Source organism: Schistocerca piceifrons, chromosome 2, assembly GCF_021461385.2.
Source record: "Schistocerca piceifrons isolate TAMUIC-IGC-003096 chromosome 2, iqSchPice1.1, whole genome shotgun sequence".
Taxonomy (NCBI): domain Eukaryota; kingdom Metazoa; phylum Arthropoda; class Insecta; order Orthoptera; family Acrididae; genus Schistocerca; species Schistocerca piceifrons.
Genome location: NC_060139.1, coordinates 495,721,666 through 495,743,153, shown reverse-complemented (window position 1 = coordinate 495,743,153; position 21,488 = coordinate 495,721,666). Strand labels below are relative to the sequence as shown.

At 40.7% G+C, this 21,488-nt stretch overlaps 1 protein-coding gene across 1 annotated transcript in view; it reads left to right on the top strand.

Annotated features, from left to right (window-relative positions):
- LOC124775514 (tyrosine aminotransferase) overlaps nt 1–21,488 on the top strand; it is a 195,081-nt gene that overhangs the window by 160,448 nt on the left and 13,145 nt on the right. The window contains exon 7 of the mRNA XM_047250347.1: nt 7,077–7,146. Within this exon, the coding sequence (XP_047106303.1) occupies nt 7,077–7,146 (70 nt within the window). The remainder of the gene's footprint in view (nt 1–7,076; nt 7,147–21,488) is intronic.

Genomic DNA, 21,488 nt, shown 5'->3' with positions numbered 1-21,488 from the left:
AGTTCTGTTGAACTAGTTAAAAAGCAATGAATGTAGAGGAGCGGTGATAGGAACAATTAGAATAAACTACCCCTTTTTAAGAGGCTGCTTGGTAAAAGTTTCTAAGACAGCCAGGACCCACAGTTGAAAATTAAATATCCTTCACCACGTTGCTACAGCGAGTAAAGAGCAGAATGTATTCACAGTGTGTACTGCATCTATTAGAATCTCAGATAACAAAGATACATTAAGGCTTAAGGATTACAAACTGGCTTTGGGTTAGAAAATGGCATACCATCAGTGGTTTGTTACAGTGAGAGTGACGTAGTATGTGGTTGCTGCTGAACAGATGGAGATGGCTGAAAAGCCAGTGCCCAATATGTAGTCTAGCCAAAATAGTCCCCTCAAAATAAGATGGAGAATAGAAAGTCACTCAAGTTGTGAGGAAGGGTTAAATCTCTCTCAGTTTGTTTCCACAGGGAGATGACCAATGTTTGTGCCAAAGCAATAGAATTTTCATATACAAAAACAACAAAACAGCGAAATGACCTGGGTAGTAGAACTGTAGCCTAAGCAGTAGCATCAGCAGCTTCATTTTCCAATAGTCCGCCCCCAGTAGCTGAGTGGTCAGTGCGACAGACTGTCGATCCTAAGGGCCCTCATCACCCGACATTTCATTTCATTTTCCAATACACCATCATGTCCTGTGGAACATATACAAACATGTTGGCACCAACTCCAACAAGCAAGTGAAGGCAATCCCAGATCTGGTGTACTAAAGGGTGGTATGTGCACAGCACACAACAGCTCTAGAAAGCACTGAGGGAATTGAACCATACAACATATTTAAAGAATCTGTTTTGCCAGATGTACAGAGTTGCCTGAGAAAGGTCAAAAAGCTCTGCAATAAAAGTCAGGCACTAGTCTAAAGGATAATATCTAAAATACCCTTACCAACAATAAAAGCACATCCTGTATCACGCTCATCCTTAGAGCCATTGGTATAAATGAAGATGGTGTCACCAAGTTGCGTGTGAAGCTGTAGAAATGTTGAGTGAATGATTGATGCCAGAGTAGTGTTATTCAGAAGCAAAGTAAGTCCAAGATGAATAGCGAACTCTGCATAAAACCAAAGAGGGTGGGGAGGGGGAGGGGGAGGGGGAGGGGGAGGAGGGGGTGCGGAGAGGCGTCCCTCACCCATGAAAGCAAACTCTGGGAAGCAATGAAGAACCAGAACTTGTCTCATATTGGCAGTCAAGGGAGTTATCAAAAATACAGCATAACTTGGGTGGGTGACATAAAGGGTACAATTGACAAATGTACCCGCAGAGGAGAAAATTGTACTGGAATTAAAGCAATTGTTCAGCACTTAAACACAGATACCAGTTGTCATATGGATAGCAAATAATGAGAAACATTTTAAGGCAATGTAAGATGGATGTTCGTGCAAATCAATATACTATATGCCCATAGTCCAACATTTATAAAACTAAGGATCACTATAAATGATGGACTGTCTGGTCTATTCCCCATGTGGTGTCACTTAGAATGCACAGGACATACAGAAAATGGGCAGTGTTCCATCAGGTAGGGTACATGGAAGTCCAACACAGTTTTCTATCAAGCCCCAAGAATTTCATGGTTTTGATGAATACCAGAAACTACAGGATGCAGTGCACAAGTAAATTTGAGTAACAGACAGTTGGGTGGAGAGAGAGTTAAAATAGAGTAATGTTTCACTTTGTGGGTCTGTGATGGTACATCATGAGATTCGTGGGCCAGAGTCATAATTAAGCGTTTTCTTAGTGTCTAATGAATGTGGCTGTCATAATACTCATCAACATCTGAACTCTCTGACATTCTGCTAATATATGAGTGGGAAGGAGGGGCACTAATTACCATGAAGACATTACAATTTATTTGTCAGATGCTGAGGAAGTGTGGTACATTTCCCCAACATCAGTGAAAATGTTTCCATTTTCCAACATGACTTCAACTTCTCTCTAGGCACTGCATTATTTAAAGGTATACCTGTCTATGTTCTTTCAGACTGTACCATTAGCTTCACACAGATTATACTGTGATGCATAGGACTCTTCAAAGTTTCAGAACTTTTTAAGCAGTTTCTTTCTTGGGAGGAACAATTATGCCAGAAATAGCATGAGCTAAAGAAAGAAGGAAAGAAAATCAGTGGCTCTCAAAGATGAATCAGGAAAGAAAAAATACAGTATTACAGTTGAAGAATTCTAATAATGAACTGCAGATTAGAAAAGAAATTGAAAGAGATTGCATAGTGCAAATGAAACCTGAAAAAGATCTAAAAAATGAGAGACAGTGGGGAAAACAATGAAAAGTAAAAAGAGGGAAGGGACTGCTTAAAATGCCAAGTCTAAATATTCAAGGAATTTTGTCTATTTGTACACAAATCAGTGCTTTTTCTGTTATGTTTGTTTTGGTGAGTAAATAAGAGTGTGTTCTCTGACTCTTGTAATCTTGAAATTTTTTGTACACTGAACTTACTTTTATCGAGACATTTTGCATTGGGAGTACTATGCTATATGTAAAGCATCTAAAATTCTTACAGTAGAAATTATACACATCACACATTTGAAAGTCCCATTTGTAATATCAACAATTATGTAAAGAATAGATTACTACTCACTGCAAAGATGACACACTGTGTTGCAGACAGGCTCCAAGAAAAGACTGTTACACACTAATCTTTCAGCAAAAGCCTTCTTTGGAAAAGGAAAAAACACATACACATTCACACAAGCAAGCACATCTCACAGACACACGTGACTACTACCACTGACTGCTCTGACCAGAATGCCCATGAAACATGTCAAACAGGAGCAACAGTACCCACTCTGGATCAATGCATGGGGCACAGAAATACACACCATAAAATAGCATTCACACTAACTTTTGAGTACTGGCTCTTTTTCTAGCAATAGTGCTAATGCTAGAAAAAGAGCTAGTGCTTGAAAGTTAGTGAAAATGCTGCTTTCTTTTTTGCATTTCTGTGCTTCATGCATTGATCCACTATAGATGAGTCATTGCCTTTCCTTATTCTATGTAATGTGAGGAATACATTTATAACTGCTTTACTTGTCATTATGAATGACTGTCTTCTGCACTGAGTTTGGTGACACTGCTTTGCAAAGCAATACACAGTTGTGTGTGATGCGGGTGTGATGGGGTTTGCTGTGATTTACAGTTCATAGCTTGTTGAAACTGGTATATTATATGCTTGCACATATGCATTTCAAGGGCAGTGTAAGAGGATGCAGTGACTAGAAAGCAACACTAATATGTAGACTGGGCAGACAACAGGCAAACAGGAAAAAAAAACTGACAATGAATAGAAACTTACAATTCATTGGCCACTGAGAGGTGCCCAAAGTTTGTACAATAGAATTTTTGGAGCAAGTGCTGTATCAAAAGACAGAAATGCCATTTATGAGCATTTGTCACCTTATCCTATAAATACACATCTTTAGGGGCACTGTGTTGAGAGTATATGGAGCAGCAGCGAAATTCCTATTATAGATAACAAGTGTCAACAACGAGCCAAATAGCTTCATGGCTAGAGTTCATCTGAGTCAGTGCAATATACAGTGATAACTTACAGTGTCAACTTTTGTACTGTTCATGTCATTCACCAATGAAGTCTGTTCCACCCATTATAGTGTTCATGTGCAGAAAAGAAAAAAAAGTTTAACACACATTTCTGTCAATTCTTTATTTTAAAATATTTGGTTTGAGGTCCTCTACCATTTGCATACTCATAAATCTGACCTTACAAGTCTGAGATACCCTGTATATTGTTAATTCTATAAACATTATATACACTCCTGGAAATGGAAAAAAGAACACATTGACACCGGTGTGTCAGACCCACCATACTTGCTCCGGACACTGCGAGAGGGCTGTACAAGCAATGATCACACGCACGGCACAGCGGACACACCAGGAACCGCGGTGTTGGCCGTCGAATGGCGCTAGCTGCGCAGCATTTGTGCACCGCCGCCGTCAGTGTCAGCCAGTTTGCCGTGGCATACGGAGCTCCATCGCAGTCTTTAACACTGGTAGCATGCCGCGACAGCGTGGACGTGAACCGTATGTGCAGTTGACGGACTTTGAGCGAGGGCATATAGTGGGCATGCGGGAGGCCGGGTGGACGTACCGCCAAATTGCTCAACACGTGGGGCGTGAGGTCTCGACAGTACATCGATGTTGTCGCCAGTGGTCGGCGGAAGGTGCACGTGCCCGTCGACCTGGGACCGGACCGCAGCGACGCACGGATGCACGCCAAGACCGTAGGATCCTACGCAGTGCCGTAGGGGACCGCACCGCCACTTCCCAGCAAATTAGGGACACTGTGGCTCCTGGGGTATTGGCGAGGACCATTCGCAACCGTCTCCATGAAGCTGGGCTACGGTCCCGCACACCGTTAGGCTGTCTTCCGCTCACGCCCCAACATCGTGCAGCCCGCCTCCAGTGGTGTCGCGACAGGCGTGAATGGAGGGACGAATGGAGATGTGTCGTCTTCAGCTATGAGAGTCGCTTCTGCCTTGGTGCCAATGATGGTCGTATGCGTGTTTGGCGCCGTGCAGGTGAGCGCCACAATCAGGACAGCATACGACCGAGGCACACAGGGCCAACACCCGGCATCATGGTGTGGGGAGCGATCTCCTACACTGGCCGTACACCACTGGTGATCGTCGAGGGGACACTGAATAGTGCACGGTACATCCAAACCGTCATCGAACCCATCGTTCTACCATTCCTAGACCGGCAAGGGAACTTGCTGTTTCAACAGGACAATGCACGTCCGCATGTATCCCGTGCCACCCAACGTGCTCTAGAAGGTGTAAGTCAACTACCCTGGCCAGCAAGATCTCCGGATCTGTCCCCCATTGAGCATGTTTGGGACTGGATGAAGCGTCGTCTCACGCGGTCTGCACGTCCAGCACGAACGCTGGTCCAACTGAGGCGCCAGGTGGAAATGGCATGGCAAGCCGTTCCACAGGACTACATCCAGCATCTCTACGATCGTCTCCATGGGAGAATAGCAGCCTGCATTACTGCGAAAGGTGGATATACACTGTACTAGTGCCGACATTGTGCATGCTCTGTTGCCTGTGTCTATGTGCCTGTGGTTCTGTCAGTGTGATCATGTGATGTGTCTGACCCCAGGAATGTGTCAATAAAGTTTCCCCTTCCTGGGACAATGAATTCACGGTGTTCTTATTTCAATTTCCAGGAGTGTATAAAAACAAAGATGAGGTGACTTACCGAACGAAAGCACTGGCAGGTTGATAGACACACAAGCAAACACAAACATACACACAAATTTCTAGCTTTCGCAACCAACAGTTGCCTCATCAGGAAAGAGGAAAGGAGAGGGAAAGATGAAAGGATGTGGGTTTTAAGGGAGAGGGTAAGGAGTCATTCCAATCCCGGGAGCGGAAAGACTTACCTTAGGGGGAAAAAAGGACAGGTATACACTCGCACACACACACACACACACACACATATCCATCCACACATACAGACACAAGCAGACATGCAGTGACTAGAAAGCAACACTAATATGTAGACTGGGCAGACAACAGGCAAACAGGAAAAAACAGAAAAAACAGAAAAAAACTGACAATGAATAGAAACTTACAATTCATTGGTGGATGGATATGTGTGTGTGTGCGAGTGTATACCTGTCCTTTTTTCCCCCTAAGGTAAGTCTTTCCGCTCCCGGGATTGGAATGACTCCTTACCCTCTCCCTTAAAACCCACATCCTTTCATCTTTCCCTCTCCTTCCCTCTTTCCTGATGAGGCAACCGTTGGTTGCGAAAGCTAGAATTTTGTGTGTATGTTTGAGTTTGTTTGTGTGTCTATCGACCTGCCAGCGCTTTCGTTCGGTAAGTCACCTCATCTTTGTTTTTATATATAATTTTTCCCACGTGGAATGTTTCCCTCTATTATATTAATTCTATAAACATATTTACATATATGAGGTTTGTCTTTAAAACAAGTTTCCCACCTGTCCCACAGTTAGCAAACCATCTGTTATGCAAAGTGGCTGCATGTACATGATAGGGTAATGACGTGGCATGGCATATGCACTAACAAAACTTCCTTAGGTCTCACATTAGCTTCATAACAGCAGCTGAAAGTGGAGGCCCATATTCCAGCTCCTGGCATGTGTGAAGTGTGGTTGGTGCTAAAAACATAGCACCAATTGAAATTCATCATCAGCTGTGCCGGGCCTATGGGCCTAATGTTATGAGCAAGCAAGATTGTCACACAGCACCTGTTGTTCTGGGAATTGTATGTGGGTGGATGCCAAAGCAATTGACTCTGGAACACAAAGCAAAGTGCATAAGGGCAGCTCTGAATTTTCTATGGCAGCACCGTGTTGACGACGACGAGTTTCTGGATCGGATCATAAAATGTGATGAGATATGCTTTGTACACAACACCCAAGAAACCAATGCAGTGGTGTTAAAGTGGTTCTTCCTGCAAGATGAAGTTCAGGCAGGTTGTGTTGGTACAGGAAGTGCTGTGATCTGTGTCAGATGGGGAGTCCTCCTTGTTGAAATCCTGACCAAAGGTGGGGCAGTAGAAGCTGAGCATCACTGAAGACGATAAAGAAATTATGACAGGCCAGTCAGAACAAGCAGCAGGGGATGTTTAGTGCCAGTGTTGCCTTGCTGCAAGATCAAATTTGGCCACGTGTTCAACAGACAATAGAGCTTCTGCACATCCATCTGTTGTGCAACCTTAAAAAATTCCTGCCTAGTCAAGCAGCATTTTCAGATTGACAGAGAGGAAGAGATGGCATCACACATTTATTCCGCTCCCACCCAACATACTTCTATGACAAAGAGCCACAAAAGTTGATCCCACAGTATGATAAATGCATGATTCTCAGTAGTGAACATGTTGAAAATTAGTTCAATACTTTCTGTATCTGTTCCAAAAAATCTTTCGATCAAACTGTCTTTTGTCTCTGTTCACAACTACAGGAAAACTTTATTTATGGATGTGCCTCATACTTAACCATTTCTGAAATAATTTAGTTTTTTTCCAGGTTTCTAGTGCCTGGCTGGAGAATGGGGTGGATTATCATCCATGATCGAAATGGTTTATTTGATAAGGAGGTAAGGACATGCCCATATCAAAATAAATACAGTAGTTTCTTATTTAAGAATTTTTTGGAGGAATGTATGTTGTAGATCATTTGTTTCTTTCCTTTTCTTTAGCTCAGTTGCAGTGTTATAGTAACATTTTTGCTTGTAAACTTGAAATGTTAGTCCATGACTTCAGTGCTCTGGTCAACATTTTTAAACACTGTTGATAGTCACATTTAATATTTGGGCTTCAACAAAGATGCTCAATGGTTAAATAAAGAACAAAGTGCAGTTAGCAGTCTCTCTTTGGCTGTGACAAATGGTTCAAATGGCTCTGAGCACTATGGGACTTAACTTCTGAGGTCATCAGTCCCCTAGAACTTATAACTACTTAAACCTAACTAACCTAAGGACATCACACACATCCTTGCCCAAGGCAGGATTCGAACCTGTGACCATAGCGGTCGCTTGGTTCCAGACTGCAGCGTGCCTAGAATCGCTCGGCCACCCCGGCCGGCTGCTGTGACTTCATAGGTAAGGCCATTGATGCAGATAAGTAGCAAACAAATTAAAAATTTGCAAACTGAAAATCTCATGGAACTGATAAAATGCAGAGCTTTTGGGGTAAAAAACTTATTCTAGTGCATTCACACTTAACTGCAGCAATATACCGTGTTTTGAACAAGCATGAAGAGCTCCCTGTGTACCTGACCTCTGGTGTAAAGTACCTGCTGCACAAAATTGTTGACAGAACGTTAGCTATGAATTACAGACCTATTACCTGTCTGCCCAAGATGTACAAACTGTTTAAAGTAGCTATCGGTTATAAAATTTATAAACATATACAGAAATGTGATCTTTTACCAGTTGAATACGAAGACTCTCATAAGAAATCAACTGGGTGTAAAGAGACATTATCTTTCAATAAAGCCGTACTAAACAGTGACAATCAAGACAGATGAAATGTAAATGTTGCGCAGATAGATTATGAAATGGCATCTGATAGTGTAACACATGAATGAATACTGAAGTGCCTTGAACACTTTAAAGTGCACCCAAAACTATTAAGAGTTCTGCAAGTATGTAGCAGGGAATTTTGGAACACTGGAAAACCAGGCTGTATATAAACAATGCACCACACTTACAGTCACAGATTATAAAGATAAAAAGGAATTTTTCAGGATGATTCTTCATCTATACCCATATTTTTCATTTACCTAATTCCTCTTCCCAGACAACTAGACAGATGGTCTTTCAGTTATAAGCTCCACAGCAACCCGAAATTAATTAGACACATTTTTACAGGAATCACTTGAACCTATTTGCAAGAAATGACAAAATCCTAAATGAAATGTTATAGTCTGATTAAAATTAGTTTGTGATTGACAGATTGCAATGGTGGGGGCAGTGTTGCCAGCACCCAGCCAGTCACACTTTACAAGGCACTGCATGTACCTACAGAACAGCCAACATTAGGAACATTTTTTTGTTTTGTAAATAAAACCATTAAAATAAATATTTCTATGCTTGCTATGGAGGATGGCCATGCAAACCAACTTGATTAACATAAGAAACATGTGGCACTTGAGAAAGAACTATGGTTGGACAGTGGCTGGCCCCTACCACTCAACTCACTGAAATGTCAGTCACAAAGTAATTTTAATCAGAGTATAAGTGTTGTTAAAGCATTTAGTGGTGACATTTGCATGCAGTTTGAAACTGACAAATGTGTCAAACTAAGTGTGGTTGGAGGGAAACTTGTGAAGGCAAAGCACATTCACTTAGGTGAGGATACCAGTATTAAAAATCTAGAACCTGCAAGGCCTTAAAGGTACCATGGTATAGATGAAAATGCTCTAATGAATTTTCAAAAGGAACAGTGAAGAAAAGTAAGTGCATAGGCTTTCACAGATAGTGTGAGATAATATAAATTTTTTCTGGGATATTTTTTCCACCTCCCTTTCAAAGTGAATAAAAGAGTTCTTCAAAAGCACTGCAGGAGGGAAAAATTGGTGTTTAGAACCAAACTTAAATCCAAGAACAAAATTATGGCTATAACATCACTGGCAGTTACTGTGTTTGAATTAGCTCTGCTCTGGTAGAATAAACTCAAAAAGACACATTATCTTCAGATTGTAAACATGAAAGTTTCTTACCATGCATGGTGTAGTTCAACCCAGAGCTGATGTCAACAGACTATTCATATAACACGTAAAAAGGAGGGTGAGATCTGAGACAAATGCAGGCATCATATTGTATTTGGCTAGTATGTAACACAGTAAGTGAAAGATTCACTAATGAATAAAATAATACAGTTCAATGTGGCAAACAGAAACAGACAAATTATTGCCCATGCTAAGAAGACTGCAAGAAATTTCTCACAGGAGCCAGAAGGTATTGATATTCACTCACTTCCACAAAGTAACATTAAAACAGAAACTCAGAATAAGCTAAAGCATATCTGGAGATTGTAATCTCTAGATGGTCAGTACCCATTGACTTAGAGAACTTAAATGTTGACAAAGATCAGAAACATCTGTAGCTTGAAAGAGGAACAATGAAAATAGAGGCAGAAGTTCTAATATAGCAGCTGGCCTTGAGGAGAAAGTACTCAGAAAAAGTTATAATGAAAATCAGGCAATACAATAGATGTTGACTTTGTGGTGTAAACTCTAAGACCATAAACAACATAATGTGAGGCTGTCCTGTCATGGTGAAGAATGATTAGTTCAAGAGGTACAATAAGATTTATTCCAACAAATGGTACGATCATACATCTAAAATGGTCATGACAGCTAGATGTAATGCTATCCTGTATGACCAACAAAGACATATCAACCTACATATTGTATCTAAAAGCCTGATGTTGCTGTACATCAACTAGATAAAAGATCATGCCTTTTAATCAAAACAACACACTCATATGATGGGAATATTAATGATCAAGTGGAAACCCAACATCTCTGCTTTATGGTGAGTAGCAATCTTCCTTTTCATTATATTGTCATTACTCCATCCTGGATTTTCCATTGTTTAATGATAAAGTGGCTCAGAAGAGAGTGGAATATAAGGACTGAACATCCAGCTCAGTCAAATGTGAAATGTTATAACTTATAATATTCTTGTCACCATTGGTGCCCTGGGATCAGTACATATTACCTGAAGGAGTGCACACTGTAGAATGCCAAGATGTAGTAAAGACAGTGAAATACGAGTTTAGTATTATTCAGAATGGTCCACATCTTGTATGAAGCATTGTAAAATCACTTTAGTTACCAGGCGTGCATCTGAGGAAGATGGAAATAACCCGGAGTACACTTGAATGTATCCAGCAATATTACCTCTTTCATAAAAAATAATGACTAAAATTTTATAACAACAACAAAAACATCATCATTTGATAATTTTGTACAATGAAATGTCCAGGTAACTTTTATACAGGTACACACTATCTGATCAAATGTATCCAGACACCTATTAGTGGACATTAATGTGGTATGTGTCAATCCTTCACCTCTACATCAGCTTGAAATCAGCTGGGACACTTTCTGTGAGGTGTCTGAATGTCTGTGGAACAATGGCATACCATTCTTCTCCAACAGCCAAAACCACAGAAGGTGGTTATATTGAACATTAGAGGCTGGAGTGAAATTGTCTTTCTAACTCATGGTAAAGCTGTTCCATTCGGTTCAGGTCAGAATTCTGGGCAGGTCAGTCATTTATAGAAATATTATTGTTCACAATTCACTGCACACACATGCTGCTTTATCACAGGTGCACTGTCATGCTGATACAAACAATCATTTCACAAGCTGCGACATCATCGCGAAAAAACACAATGACCCGTATATGTAATAAGTTTCCTTTAATTTATGTCTATGGTCACAATCTTTTCTGTTTAACAGATTACTGGTTTCGGTCTTTAATGACCATCATCAGATCTGTCTCATAAAAGCAAAGTCCTAATGCAGTGCAACCATAGTGACATAGTCAACTGTCCACATTTAACTGTTGACTATGCCACTATGGCTGCAGTGCATTAGGACTTTGCTTTTATGAGACAGATCTGATGATGGTCATTAAAGACCGAAACGGGTAATCTGTTAAACAGAAAATATTGTGACCATAGACGTAAATTAAAGGAAACTTGAAAAATCATTGTTTTCGAACTGTTCCTCTACTGTACACAGTACACAACGCTGTAAAATGTGTTCAAATCCTTCCACATTTAGTGTTTTCTTAAACACAAAAACAGGACCAAATCCTAACTACAAAAAATACCCGAATGCTATAACACCACTTCCTCCATACATCACAGTTGGCACCACACATGATGGCATAGCAGGTAATGTTCTCCACACTGTCACCAAACTCAAACCCTTCCACTGGATTGCCATGTGGCAGCACTCCAAATCACTCATTTTCAGTGATCCACTTTTCTATGTTGTTGCTCTTTACATCACTAAAGCATCGCTTAGCACTGACTACGGAAATGTATGGCTTGTGAGGAGCTTCTCGACCATTGTACACCATTCTTTATAACTCTGTAAACCACAATCATTGTGCTAGTTGGACTGCTAGTAGCACTTTGGAAATCAAAGATGAGTCCTTCTGCTTATTTTTATAACTGCCCTTCGCAATGCTCAATGGCCCTGTTCATCAGTACATGAGGTCTACCTGGTCTTGGTTTAGCTGTGGTCCTTCCTTCATGTTTCCACTCCACAAGCACTTCAACAGCTGGTTTGGACAGCTTTATACGAGCTGCAATGCTCCTGATGGATCTGTTATGTGGGAGACACTCAGTGACTAGTCTATGTTTGAAGTCACTGAGCTCTGCTGACCAACTCATTTCGCTGTTACTGCTCCTCTAATGGCAACACATTACAGTTATAAGATGTTTGTAGCCTCAAAACTACAGGAGATTATATTGTTTCCTGCCTTTGTTCTTACGTCTCTAAAGCTCATCCACATAGTTTCCTTCTCACTTAACACCATGCAGTTGTCTCTAACTCGTCTTTCTCCTTCTTTTGTTGTTACATTTAGCATCTGCTGTAAATTGAGTCCTTACTAAAAATGCTAGTTCTATCTATGAACAACTCTGGCTCTGCTACTGAGAAGTGGTATAGTAAATTAGTTACAAAAATCTAGAGTAATAGAAGGCCTAACACAGAACCTCATGCTACTCCATAAGTAACTTTCCTGTATCCTGAAGCAACTTTTATTTTCATATCATATTTCTATCATCTGTAGCATGCCAGAAAGGAATGACTTAAACCAGTTGAAGGCAGCTCCACTGATACCATATTTGTATAATTTTCCAAGCAGCAGATCACAACTGGTTATATCAAAGGGTTTAGATAAATTTAGAAAAAGTGCAAAGGTACATTCAGCTTGTTGTGTATCATTCGGAATTTGCTTCAAAAATTCAAAGATAAGACAGCTGTTTCAATATATTTATTTTCCTGTAACCATAGTGAACATTAACTACTAATTTACTTTTATTCAAAAACTCTGATAACCTTTCACATGACTCAAAAGCTAGGTAATAGTGGGACTGACCTATAGCTTTATGCACCTAATGTATTATCCTTTTTGTGTAGCAGCTTTACTATTGTTTGTTTTAGGTTTGTTGGGAATGTTCCTGTATTAAATAATACATTGATTACATCAAAAAATTGTGAGTCGTACTTGCTGGCCATTACTTACCTTCGGGAGACAAGATAGCGGAACTGCCTATAGGCACGTACAAAAATACACGTTATCCCAGTTTTCTGAATTATTAGTTCCTTCCTTGGAGAGAAAAGAGAGGTAGGTTGGAGAGGGTTGAAATGGAAGGACACATAACTCAGACAGCAGGATGACTTGGGCAACCTGTTTTGAGGACAAGGCTAGACAATCGATACTCCATGCCAATGAGCTGTGACTCAAAAATGTCAGACATAAGGAACCCAACTTTTGCTTTTCTGACATGACATCCTAAAAGCCATGGATCAAGGCGATCATATAGATGCATTATTTCTTGATTTCTGCAATGCTTTTGACTCAGTACTACACCAGTGTTTATTAAGAAAAGTATGCTCATATGGATGTATCAAACAAAATTTGCATCAGGATTGAAGATTTCTTGGTAGGGAGAACACTGCATGCCATCTTCAATGAAGAGCCATCAACAAATGTAGAAGTAATATCTTACATGCCCCAGAGGTGATGTAGTTATATATGTATAATGAAATCCTGTGTGAAAAAGGCTGCACAAATATCCCAGATGAGCTTGATTCGATTTCAAAGTGTGTGTATTTGTTGAGGGGGGGGGGGGTATATTATTATCTTATGTCTATAATATCAGTGACTCACAACTGGAATCAGTCAACTCACACAAATACCTATGTATAACAGTTTGTAGGGATATGAAATGGAATGATCAATGACCACATAAATTGAGTCATAAGTTAGACAGGTGTCTGAGTTATTTGTCCTTCCATTTCAACCTTCCCCAACCTACCTCTCTTTTCTCTGCAAAGAAGAAACTAATAATTCAGGAAACTAGGATCATGTGTATTTTTGTTCAATGGTAGGACACTGGTAAAATGCAGTCCGTCTACAAAGGAGCCTGCTTACATAAAAATTGCATGCACCATCTTACAGTTTTGATCAAGTGTGTGGGATCCATACCAAACAGGATTAACAGGGGATAATAAATATACAGAAGAAAGGGGTAGCATGGATTGTTGCAGTTTTGTTTGACTCATGGGTGAGTGTCACAGAAAGGCTGAAAAACCTGAATTACCTGTCACTTGAACACAAATGCCACCTATCTCACAAAACCCTCCCTACGAAGTTTCAAGAACCACTTTTACCGACAAATGTAGAAATATAATCATACTAAGTAACAACCACATGAGGATCACAAAGGCAAAGTTAACTAATTACAGTGTGCACAGAGGGTCTATACATGTTTGGAAACAGGAAGGAATGCTAACATTAGATACAATGCTAAGTACTCTCTACCATACACTGCACAGCAATTTTCAGAGTAGGTATGTAGAGACAGATGTAAACAAAAATTTGTAATTAACTTCATAACTCCTTCCCTACTTTTGAAAGATTAAACAGAACATTTAAATATTGTCATTATTGGTGTTTGATGTTAGAACAAATAAATTTCTTCAGACATAATCAAACCAAAACTATACAGCAAAGAGTCTTTGGGCTGCCACCTGGCTGAACACTTAAGGATAGATAAATGCAGGCACATTAAGTCAACACTGCAGACATAGTGTCTGCCATAATTGGAACATTGGAAGAAGCAGCATCATGTGGCGTTTATCTGTATATTCCTCGTTGGGCTGCGAGACTCAGAATAACTCTGTTACAAAAATGACCAGTACTTACTCTCAGCATTGCACTTGTTGTGCATATGTGCCACTGCCACTCACATATCTTAAAACACTACTGCCAGTGTCAGGGGATAAATCTGCCTTGCCCCTTGCTACTCTAGTTGGTGCATTAACCACCGATATTGCTGTTTCAGCAAGTTAACATGCCTCGCAAAATTGTGTTATTGTGTTGGCCTTGTTGGATTATTACAGAGACAACATTCCGATCTTGCCTGCCGTCAGCACTGCTGCAATACCCTGCTCAGGCTCACACTAATATGCTCACATTACACCACATTTTGCCCCCTGACCAAGCCCTGGTCCCTCAGGTCAGTCTTAAGACCAGTTTCATATCAAACTACTTGTTTATAAAGAAGACAGAGACACTCTGTAACTAAATAATTGCGACTTGCCCAAGTGAATTAGACATGTAATATGATCTTTCTCATTACGCTGCTTATTACAACTTTACTTATGAGTCTACTTCCTACATTTGTTTAGTCCTTCCGGCAACTTGACCTTCCAGATTTGTCCTGTTGCTTCCTTCCCTCTTAGCCCTAAATTTACATCTATTCTGTATTCACACTACAAGGTTTCATTCTCACTCTCTCTTATGTTTTAGGCATCCATTTCTACTGGAATCTGGACTATTGGTAGTTTATGCTGACAGCTGACTCTATTGCTCAAAAAAATAAAACCTACTTACAGCAGACTTAGAGCTATGGTGGCAGTTGGTATTGCAATACACATGACTGTTACACATTGTTCTTCTTCTCTGAACTGCTCAATGGGGTGTGTTAACTCCTCAGCTGAAATGCAACTGACTCTGTTGCTCAAAAAAATAAAAGCTACTTACAGCAGACTTAGAGCTATGGTGGCAGTTGGTATTGCAATACACATAACTGTTATACATTGTTCTTCTTCTCTGAACTGCTCAATGTGCTGTGTTAACTCCTCAGCTGAAATGCACCATTATCATGCAGCAGTGAAGCATTCCAGGGAATGGATTAGGTCAGGTTCTAGAGTTTGATTTAGAAATGTTATATTTGGTGCTGGCTTTAACTTCAAAGGTTCATCTGGCCAGTATAACTATGTTTGTGAGATGTTCACTTGTCTGATTCCCCATAATCATAGCTGTTAGGTGGGAGGTTGGCCCCATTATTTCGCTTGTAGTCTCATTTATCAACAACCCACTTCTCTTCAGTTCAATCTGTCACCTCCATGAACTTCCCCTGCTTGTAACAACTTGCCACTATTGCCAAGTCAACATAAGTGGAATAAATTCAATAAAAACCTGCTTGCTGGAAATGCATTCTACATTCCACACTACCCTACAAACATTCTAGCCCCCTTCTGTGTGCTGAGAACAGTTCTACTGTGCATGTGCTCTGACTGGTTTTTATTGCCCTGGTTGGACACACAGTATTCTCCCCTCTTTGCATTGTTGCAACTCCTCCACTGTCATTACTGCATATTTGCTACCAGCTCCTGAAATTAACAATACTCTGTGGATCTTCATCTGCATGAATTTCACAAGACCCCCCCCCCCCCCCCAACCCCCCTTCGTTGGGTACATGTGAATGGCATAGCACTTCCTGTTGCTGCGAATTAAATTCAAATTTACAATTGTGCTCAGTTTGCACTTGAACCCACACTATGTGGTAGTAGAAGGGTAGGTGGTAGCTCACTCCATGCTTTCTGTAATGCTAACAAGTACTGTTCAGGTGACAAAAGTTAGCACTCAGTTATCCATGCAACACATGATGTATGGTTTCTTGCAAGTTTGACATTACCGCATCTGCTATCTGCTAACACTTGTAACAGCCTTGTCATTACAATTACCTCGTCCAATACTTCTTCCTGTGCTTGCAGCACTCGCAAACATCACATCCTTTGACCCTCTAGCATAATCCATTACTTTACCGGTTAGTTTCTGTAACAAGAGTGTGTTGTTAAGTATTTCACTCTCCAGATTCATTACCTGTATATTGTACCATTCTTCTGACAACTTACTTTACTCTGCCAATTTTTTACTGCTTCCATAATTTTGTTTAATTCCCTAATATCATCCTCGTGTGACATTTGAAACATTGTTTTCAAAATTTTACCTCCAGTATCCAACCACTCTTCCCCATGTATGTGGCACAATTTTCACTACTGTCTCATTTGTTATTGTAGTTGCTTGTAGGATCTTTGCAGTTTATCACACACCCCTGAAGCTTCCTTGAGCATTCCCATGCTCTTGGCACTTTGCCAAATGTTTCTTCCAACCTTCTCACCTCATTCCACATTTCCCCTGCATTGAGAACCACCTTCGGTGCTCATCGATGGGTGGTGACTGTGACATTATCCTGCCTCAAAAACGTCACTCCTTGTACTTCATCACTAACCTAATAGCAGAATACGGACCCTTTGATGACCCTGTACACACCCTCCTTGACATATTCAACAGTAATCCCCTTAGAAAAAGTCCTTTGCTCAGATTCTTTCAACAAAGCTGTGTTTACTGCTACATTCTGCCCTAACTTATGTATGTGTTCATCACATTTCCTTATCCTACCCACAAAATTTTCTACAGTTTCCTCAGACCTCTTCAAATAGTGTTCAACTGTTCCTGAAAATGCCTTGCACTATTCTATTTATTATACCTTTGGAAAAGCCCTTTTCCAGTTGTTCAAAGCTTGCTCCTTCAGAAAATGCTTCCGTATACCTATGTACGTTTTTGTTTTTCCACTAGTTGCAATTTTTCTACCTGCAACAATTGGCTATCTGTCCAACCACTCATCTCTGCTGATGTTTTATAGTCCTCCAAGAACAATCGTACATCCTCAGATGATTTTCCAGAAAAGGGAACAATCAGTCCTTTGACAGATAGATCCTCCTCATGCTACAATACCTGGAATACTGATAACTGTTCATCTTCGTCTGGCAACTGCCCTTGTAGCTGCACATATTCTGCTGCTGGCTGCACTGTTGTTGTTGTGGTCTTCAGTCCTGAGACTGGTTTGATGCAGCTCTCCATGCTACTCTATCCTGTGCAAGCTTCTTCATCTCCCAGTACCTACTGCAACCTATATCCTTCTGAATCTGCTTAGTGTATTCATCTCTTGGTCTCTCTCTACGATTTTTACCCTCCAAGCTGCCCTCCAATACTAAATTGGTGATCCCTTGATGCCTCAGAATATGTCCTACCAACCGATCCCTTCTTCTAGTCAAGTTGCGCCACAAACTTCTCTTCTCCCCAATCCTATTCAATACCTCCTCATTAGTTATGTGATCTACCCATCAAATCTTCAGCATTCTTCTGTAGCACCACATTTCGAAAGCTTCTATTCTCTTCTTGTCCAAACTATTTATTGTCCATGTTTCACTTCCATACATGGCTACACTCCATACAAATACTTTCAGAAATGACTTCCTGACACTTAAATCTATACTCAATGTTAACAAATTTCTCTTCTTCACAAAACGTTTTCCTTCCCATTGCCAGTCTGCATTTTACATCCTCTCTACTTCGACCATCATCAGTTATTTTGCTCCCCAAATAGCAAAACTCCTTTACTACTTTAAGTGTCTCAATTCCTAATCTAATTCCCTCAGCATCACCCAACTTAATTCGACTACATTCCATTATCCTCGTTTTGCTTTTGTTGATGTTCATCTTATATCCTCCTTTCAAGACACTATCCATTCCATTCAACTGCTCTTCCAAGTCCTTTGCTGTCTCTGACAGAATTACAATGTCATCGGCGAACCTCAAAGTTTTTATTTCTTCTCCATGGATTTTAATACCTACTCCGAATTTTTCTTTTGTTTCCTTTACTGCTTGCTCAATATACAGATTGAATAACATTGGGGAAAGGCTACAACGCTGTCTCACTCCCTTCCCAACAACTGCTTCCCTTTCATATCCCTCGACTCTTATAACTGCCATCTGGTTTCTGTACAAATTGTAAATAGCCTTTCGCTCCCTGTATTTTACCCCTGCCACCTTTAGAATTTGAAAGAGAGTATTCCAGTCAACATTGTCAAAAGCTTTCTCTAAGTCTACAAATGCTAGAAATGTAGGTTTGCCTTTCCTTAATCTTTCTTCTAAGATAAGTCGTAAGGTCAGTATTGCCTCAGGTGTTCCAGTATTTCTACGGAATCCAAACTGATCTTCCCCGAGGTCGGCTTCTACTAGTTTTTCCATTCGTCTGTAAAGAATTCGTGTTAGTATTTTGCAGCCGTGACTTATTAAACTGATAATTTTCACATCTGTCAACACCTGCTTTCTTTGGGATTGGAATTATTATATTCTTCTTGAAGTCTGAGGGTATTTCGCCTGTTTCATACATCTTGCTCACCAGATGGTAGAGTTTTGTCAGGACTGGCTCTCCCAAGGCCGTCAGCAGTTCCAATGGAATGTTGTCTACTCCGGGGGCCTTGTTTTGACTCAGGTCTTTCAGTGCTCTGTCAAACTCTTCACGCAGTATCGTATCTCCCCTTTCATCTTCATCTACATCCTCTTCCATTTCCATAATATTGTCCTCAAGTACATTGCCCTTGTACAAACCCTCTATATACTCCTTCCACCTTTCTGCTTTCCCTTCTTTGCTTAGAACTGGGTTTCCATCTGAGCTCTTGATGTTCATACAAGTGGTTCTCTTATCTCCAAAGGTCTCTTTAATTTTCCTGTAGGCAGTATCTATCTTACCCCTAGTGAGATAAGCCTCTACATCCTTACATTTGTCCTCTAGCCATCCCTGCTTAGCCATTTTGCACTTCCAGTCGATCTCATTTTTGAGATGTTTGTATTCCTTTTTGCCTGCTTCATTTACTGCATTTTTATATTTTCTCCTTTCATCAATTAAATTCAATATTTCTTCTGTTACCCAAGGATTTCTACTAGCCCTCGTCTTTTTACCTACTTGATCCTCTGCTGCCTTCACTACTTCATCCTTCAAAGCTACCCATTCTTCTTCTACTGTATTTCTTTCCCCCATTCCTGTCCATTGTTCCCTTATGCTCTCTGTACAACCTCTGGTTCTTTTAGTTTATCCAGGTCCCATCTCCTTAAATTTCCACCTTTTTGCAGTTTCTTCAGTTTTAATCTACAGATTGTGGTCAGAGTCCACATCATCCCCTGGAAATGTCTTACAATTTAAAACCTGGTTCCTAAATCTCTGTCTTACCATTATATGATCTATCTGATACCTTTTAGTATCTCCGGGGTTCTTCCATGTATACAACCTTATTTCATGATTCTTAAACCAAGTGTTAGGTATGATTAAGTTGTGCTCTGTGCAAAATTCTACCAGGTGGCTTCCTCTTTCATTTCTTAGCCCCAATCCATATTCACCTACTACGTTTCCTTCTCTCCCTTTTCCTACTACCGAATTCCAGTCACCCATGACTATTACATTTTCGTCACCCTTCACTATCTGAATAATTTCTTTTATTTCATCATACATTTCTTCAATTTCTTCATCATCTGCAGAGCTAGTTAGCATATAAACTTGTACTACTGTAGCAGGTGTGGGTTTCGTATCTATCTTGGCCACAATAATGTGTTCACTATGCTGTTTGTAGTAGCTTACCCGCATTCCTTTTTTCCTATTTATTATTAAACCTACTCCTGCATTACCCCTATTTGATTTTGTGTTTATAACCCTGTAGTCACCTGACCAGAAGTCTTGTTCCTCCTGCCACCGAACTTCGCTAATTCCCACTATATCTAACTTTAACCTGTCCATTTCCGTTTTTAAATTTTCTAACCTACCTGCTCGATTAAGTGATCAGACATTCCACGCTCCGATCTGTAGAACGCCAGTTTTCTTTCTCCTGATAACGACATCCTCTTGAGTAGTCCCCGCCCGGAGATCCGAATGGGGGACTATTTTACCTCCGGAATATTTTACCCAAAAGGACGCCATCATCATTTAATCATACAGTAAAGGTGCACGCCCTCGGGAAAAATTACGGCCGTAGGTTCCCCTTGCTTTCAGCCGTTCGCAGTACCAGCACAGCAAGGCCGTTTTGGTTATTGTTACAAGGCCAGGTCAGTCAATCATCCAGACTGTAGCCCTTGCAACTACTGAAAAGGCTGCTGCCCCTCTTCAGGAACCACACGTTTGTCTGGCCTCTCAACAGATACCCCTCCGTTGTGGTTGCACCTACGGTACGGCTATCTGTATCGCTGAGGCACGCAAGCCTCCCCACCAACGACAAGGTCCATGGTTCATGGGGGCTGGCTGCACTACCTCTCCTGAAAATATCTGTACTACTTCTGACTATGACACATCTTTCATCTCTAACTCTGTCACCGCCACTTTCTCTCTCTCCATTACACATAATAATATAACAACAAAATTCCAAAAGGTCACTACAAGTTAGTCTTTATGACACGTCATGAGTCATCTACACTTTCTACACTGCCTTGCAATATGACCATATCAATGGCATGTATAACAGGTTAAAGGCACTGACTCTGTTCATGGCACTGAATGCCCAAGTAAGTTACACTGCATACATCTCACAGTCACCAAATACTGCTCTCTACCATTACCTTTAAATTCAAGTAACTCAATCAGCTCCTCTGGCCTAAACAAGGTGACCTCCAAGCTAAAATGACAGTCATGCCTCACTTGCACGTCTATTACACCCTCCAAAATGTAATAAAATAGTTCATCACACACTGCACCATGTTGCAACTGTAGGTTGTAGTGTGTAAAGATTATGCTCCAATTTCTGTCACCAAACTATAGTACTCCCTGGTGCGGACTGGTGTGGCTATGAGCCAGGATGGCGCAAACAGGTGGTAGAAGTGAGGTGGGGGGCCAGGTGGCTGCAGAGAAAGGCAGCTGCAAATGTAATAATTTCTTTTACTGACACAACTATGCTGCTTTATACAATGGGTCAGTGGCTGGCTGGCTGCTGAATTCTGCTGGGCTGGCTGCCTGCACAACTCTTGTTGCTGACACTGTATTACACCACATCAGTGGTCCCATTATGTAA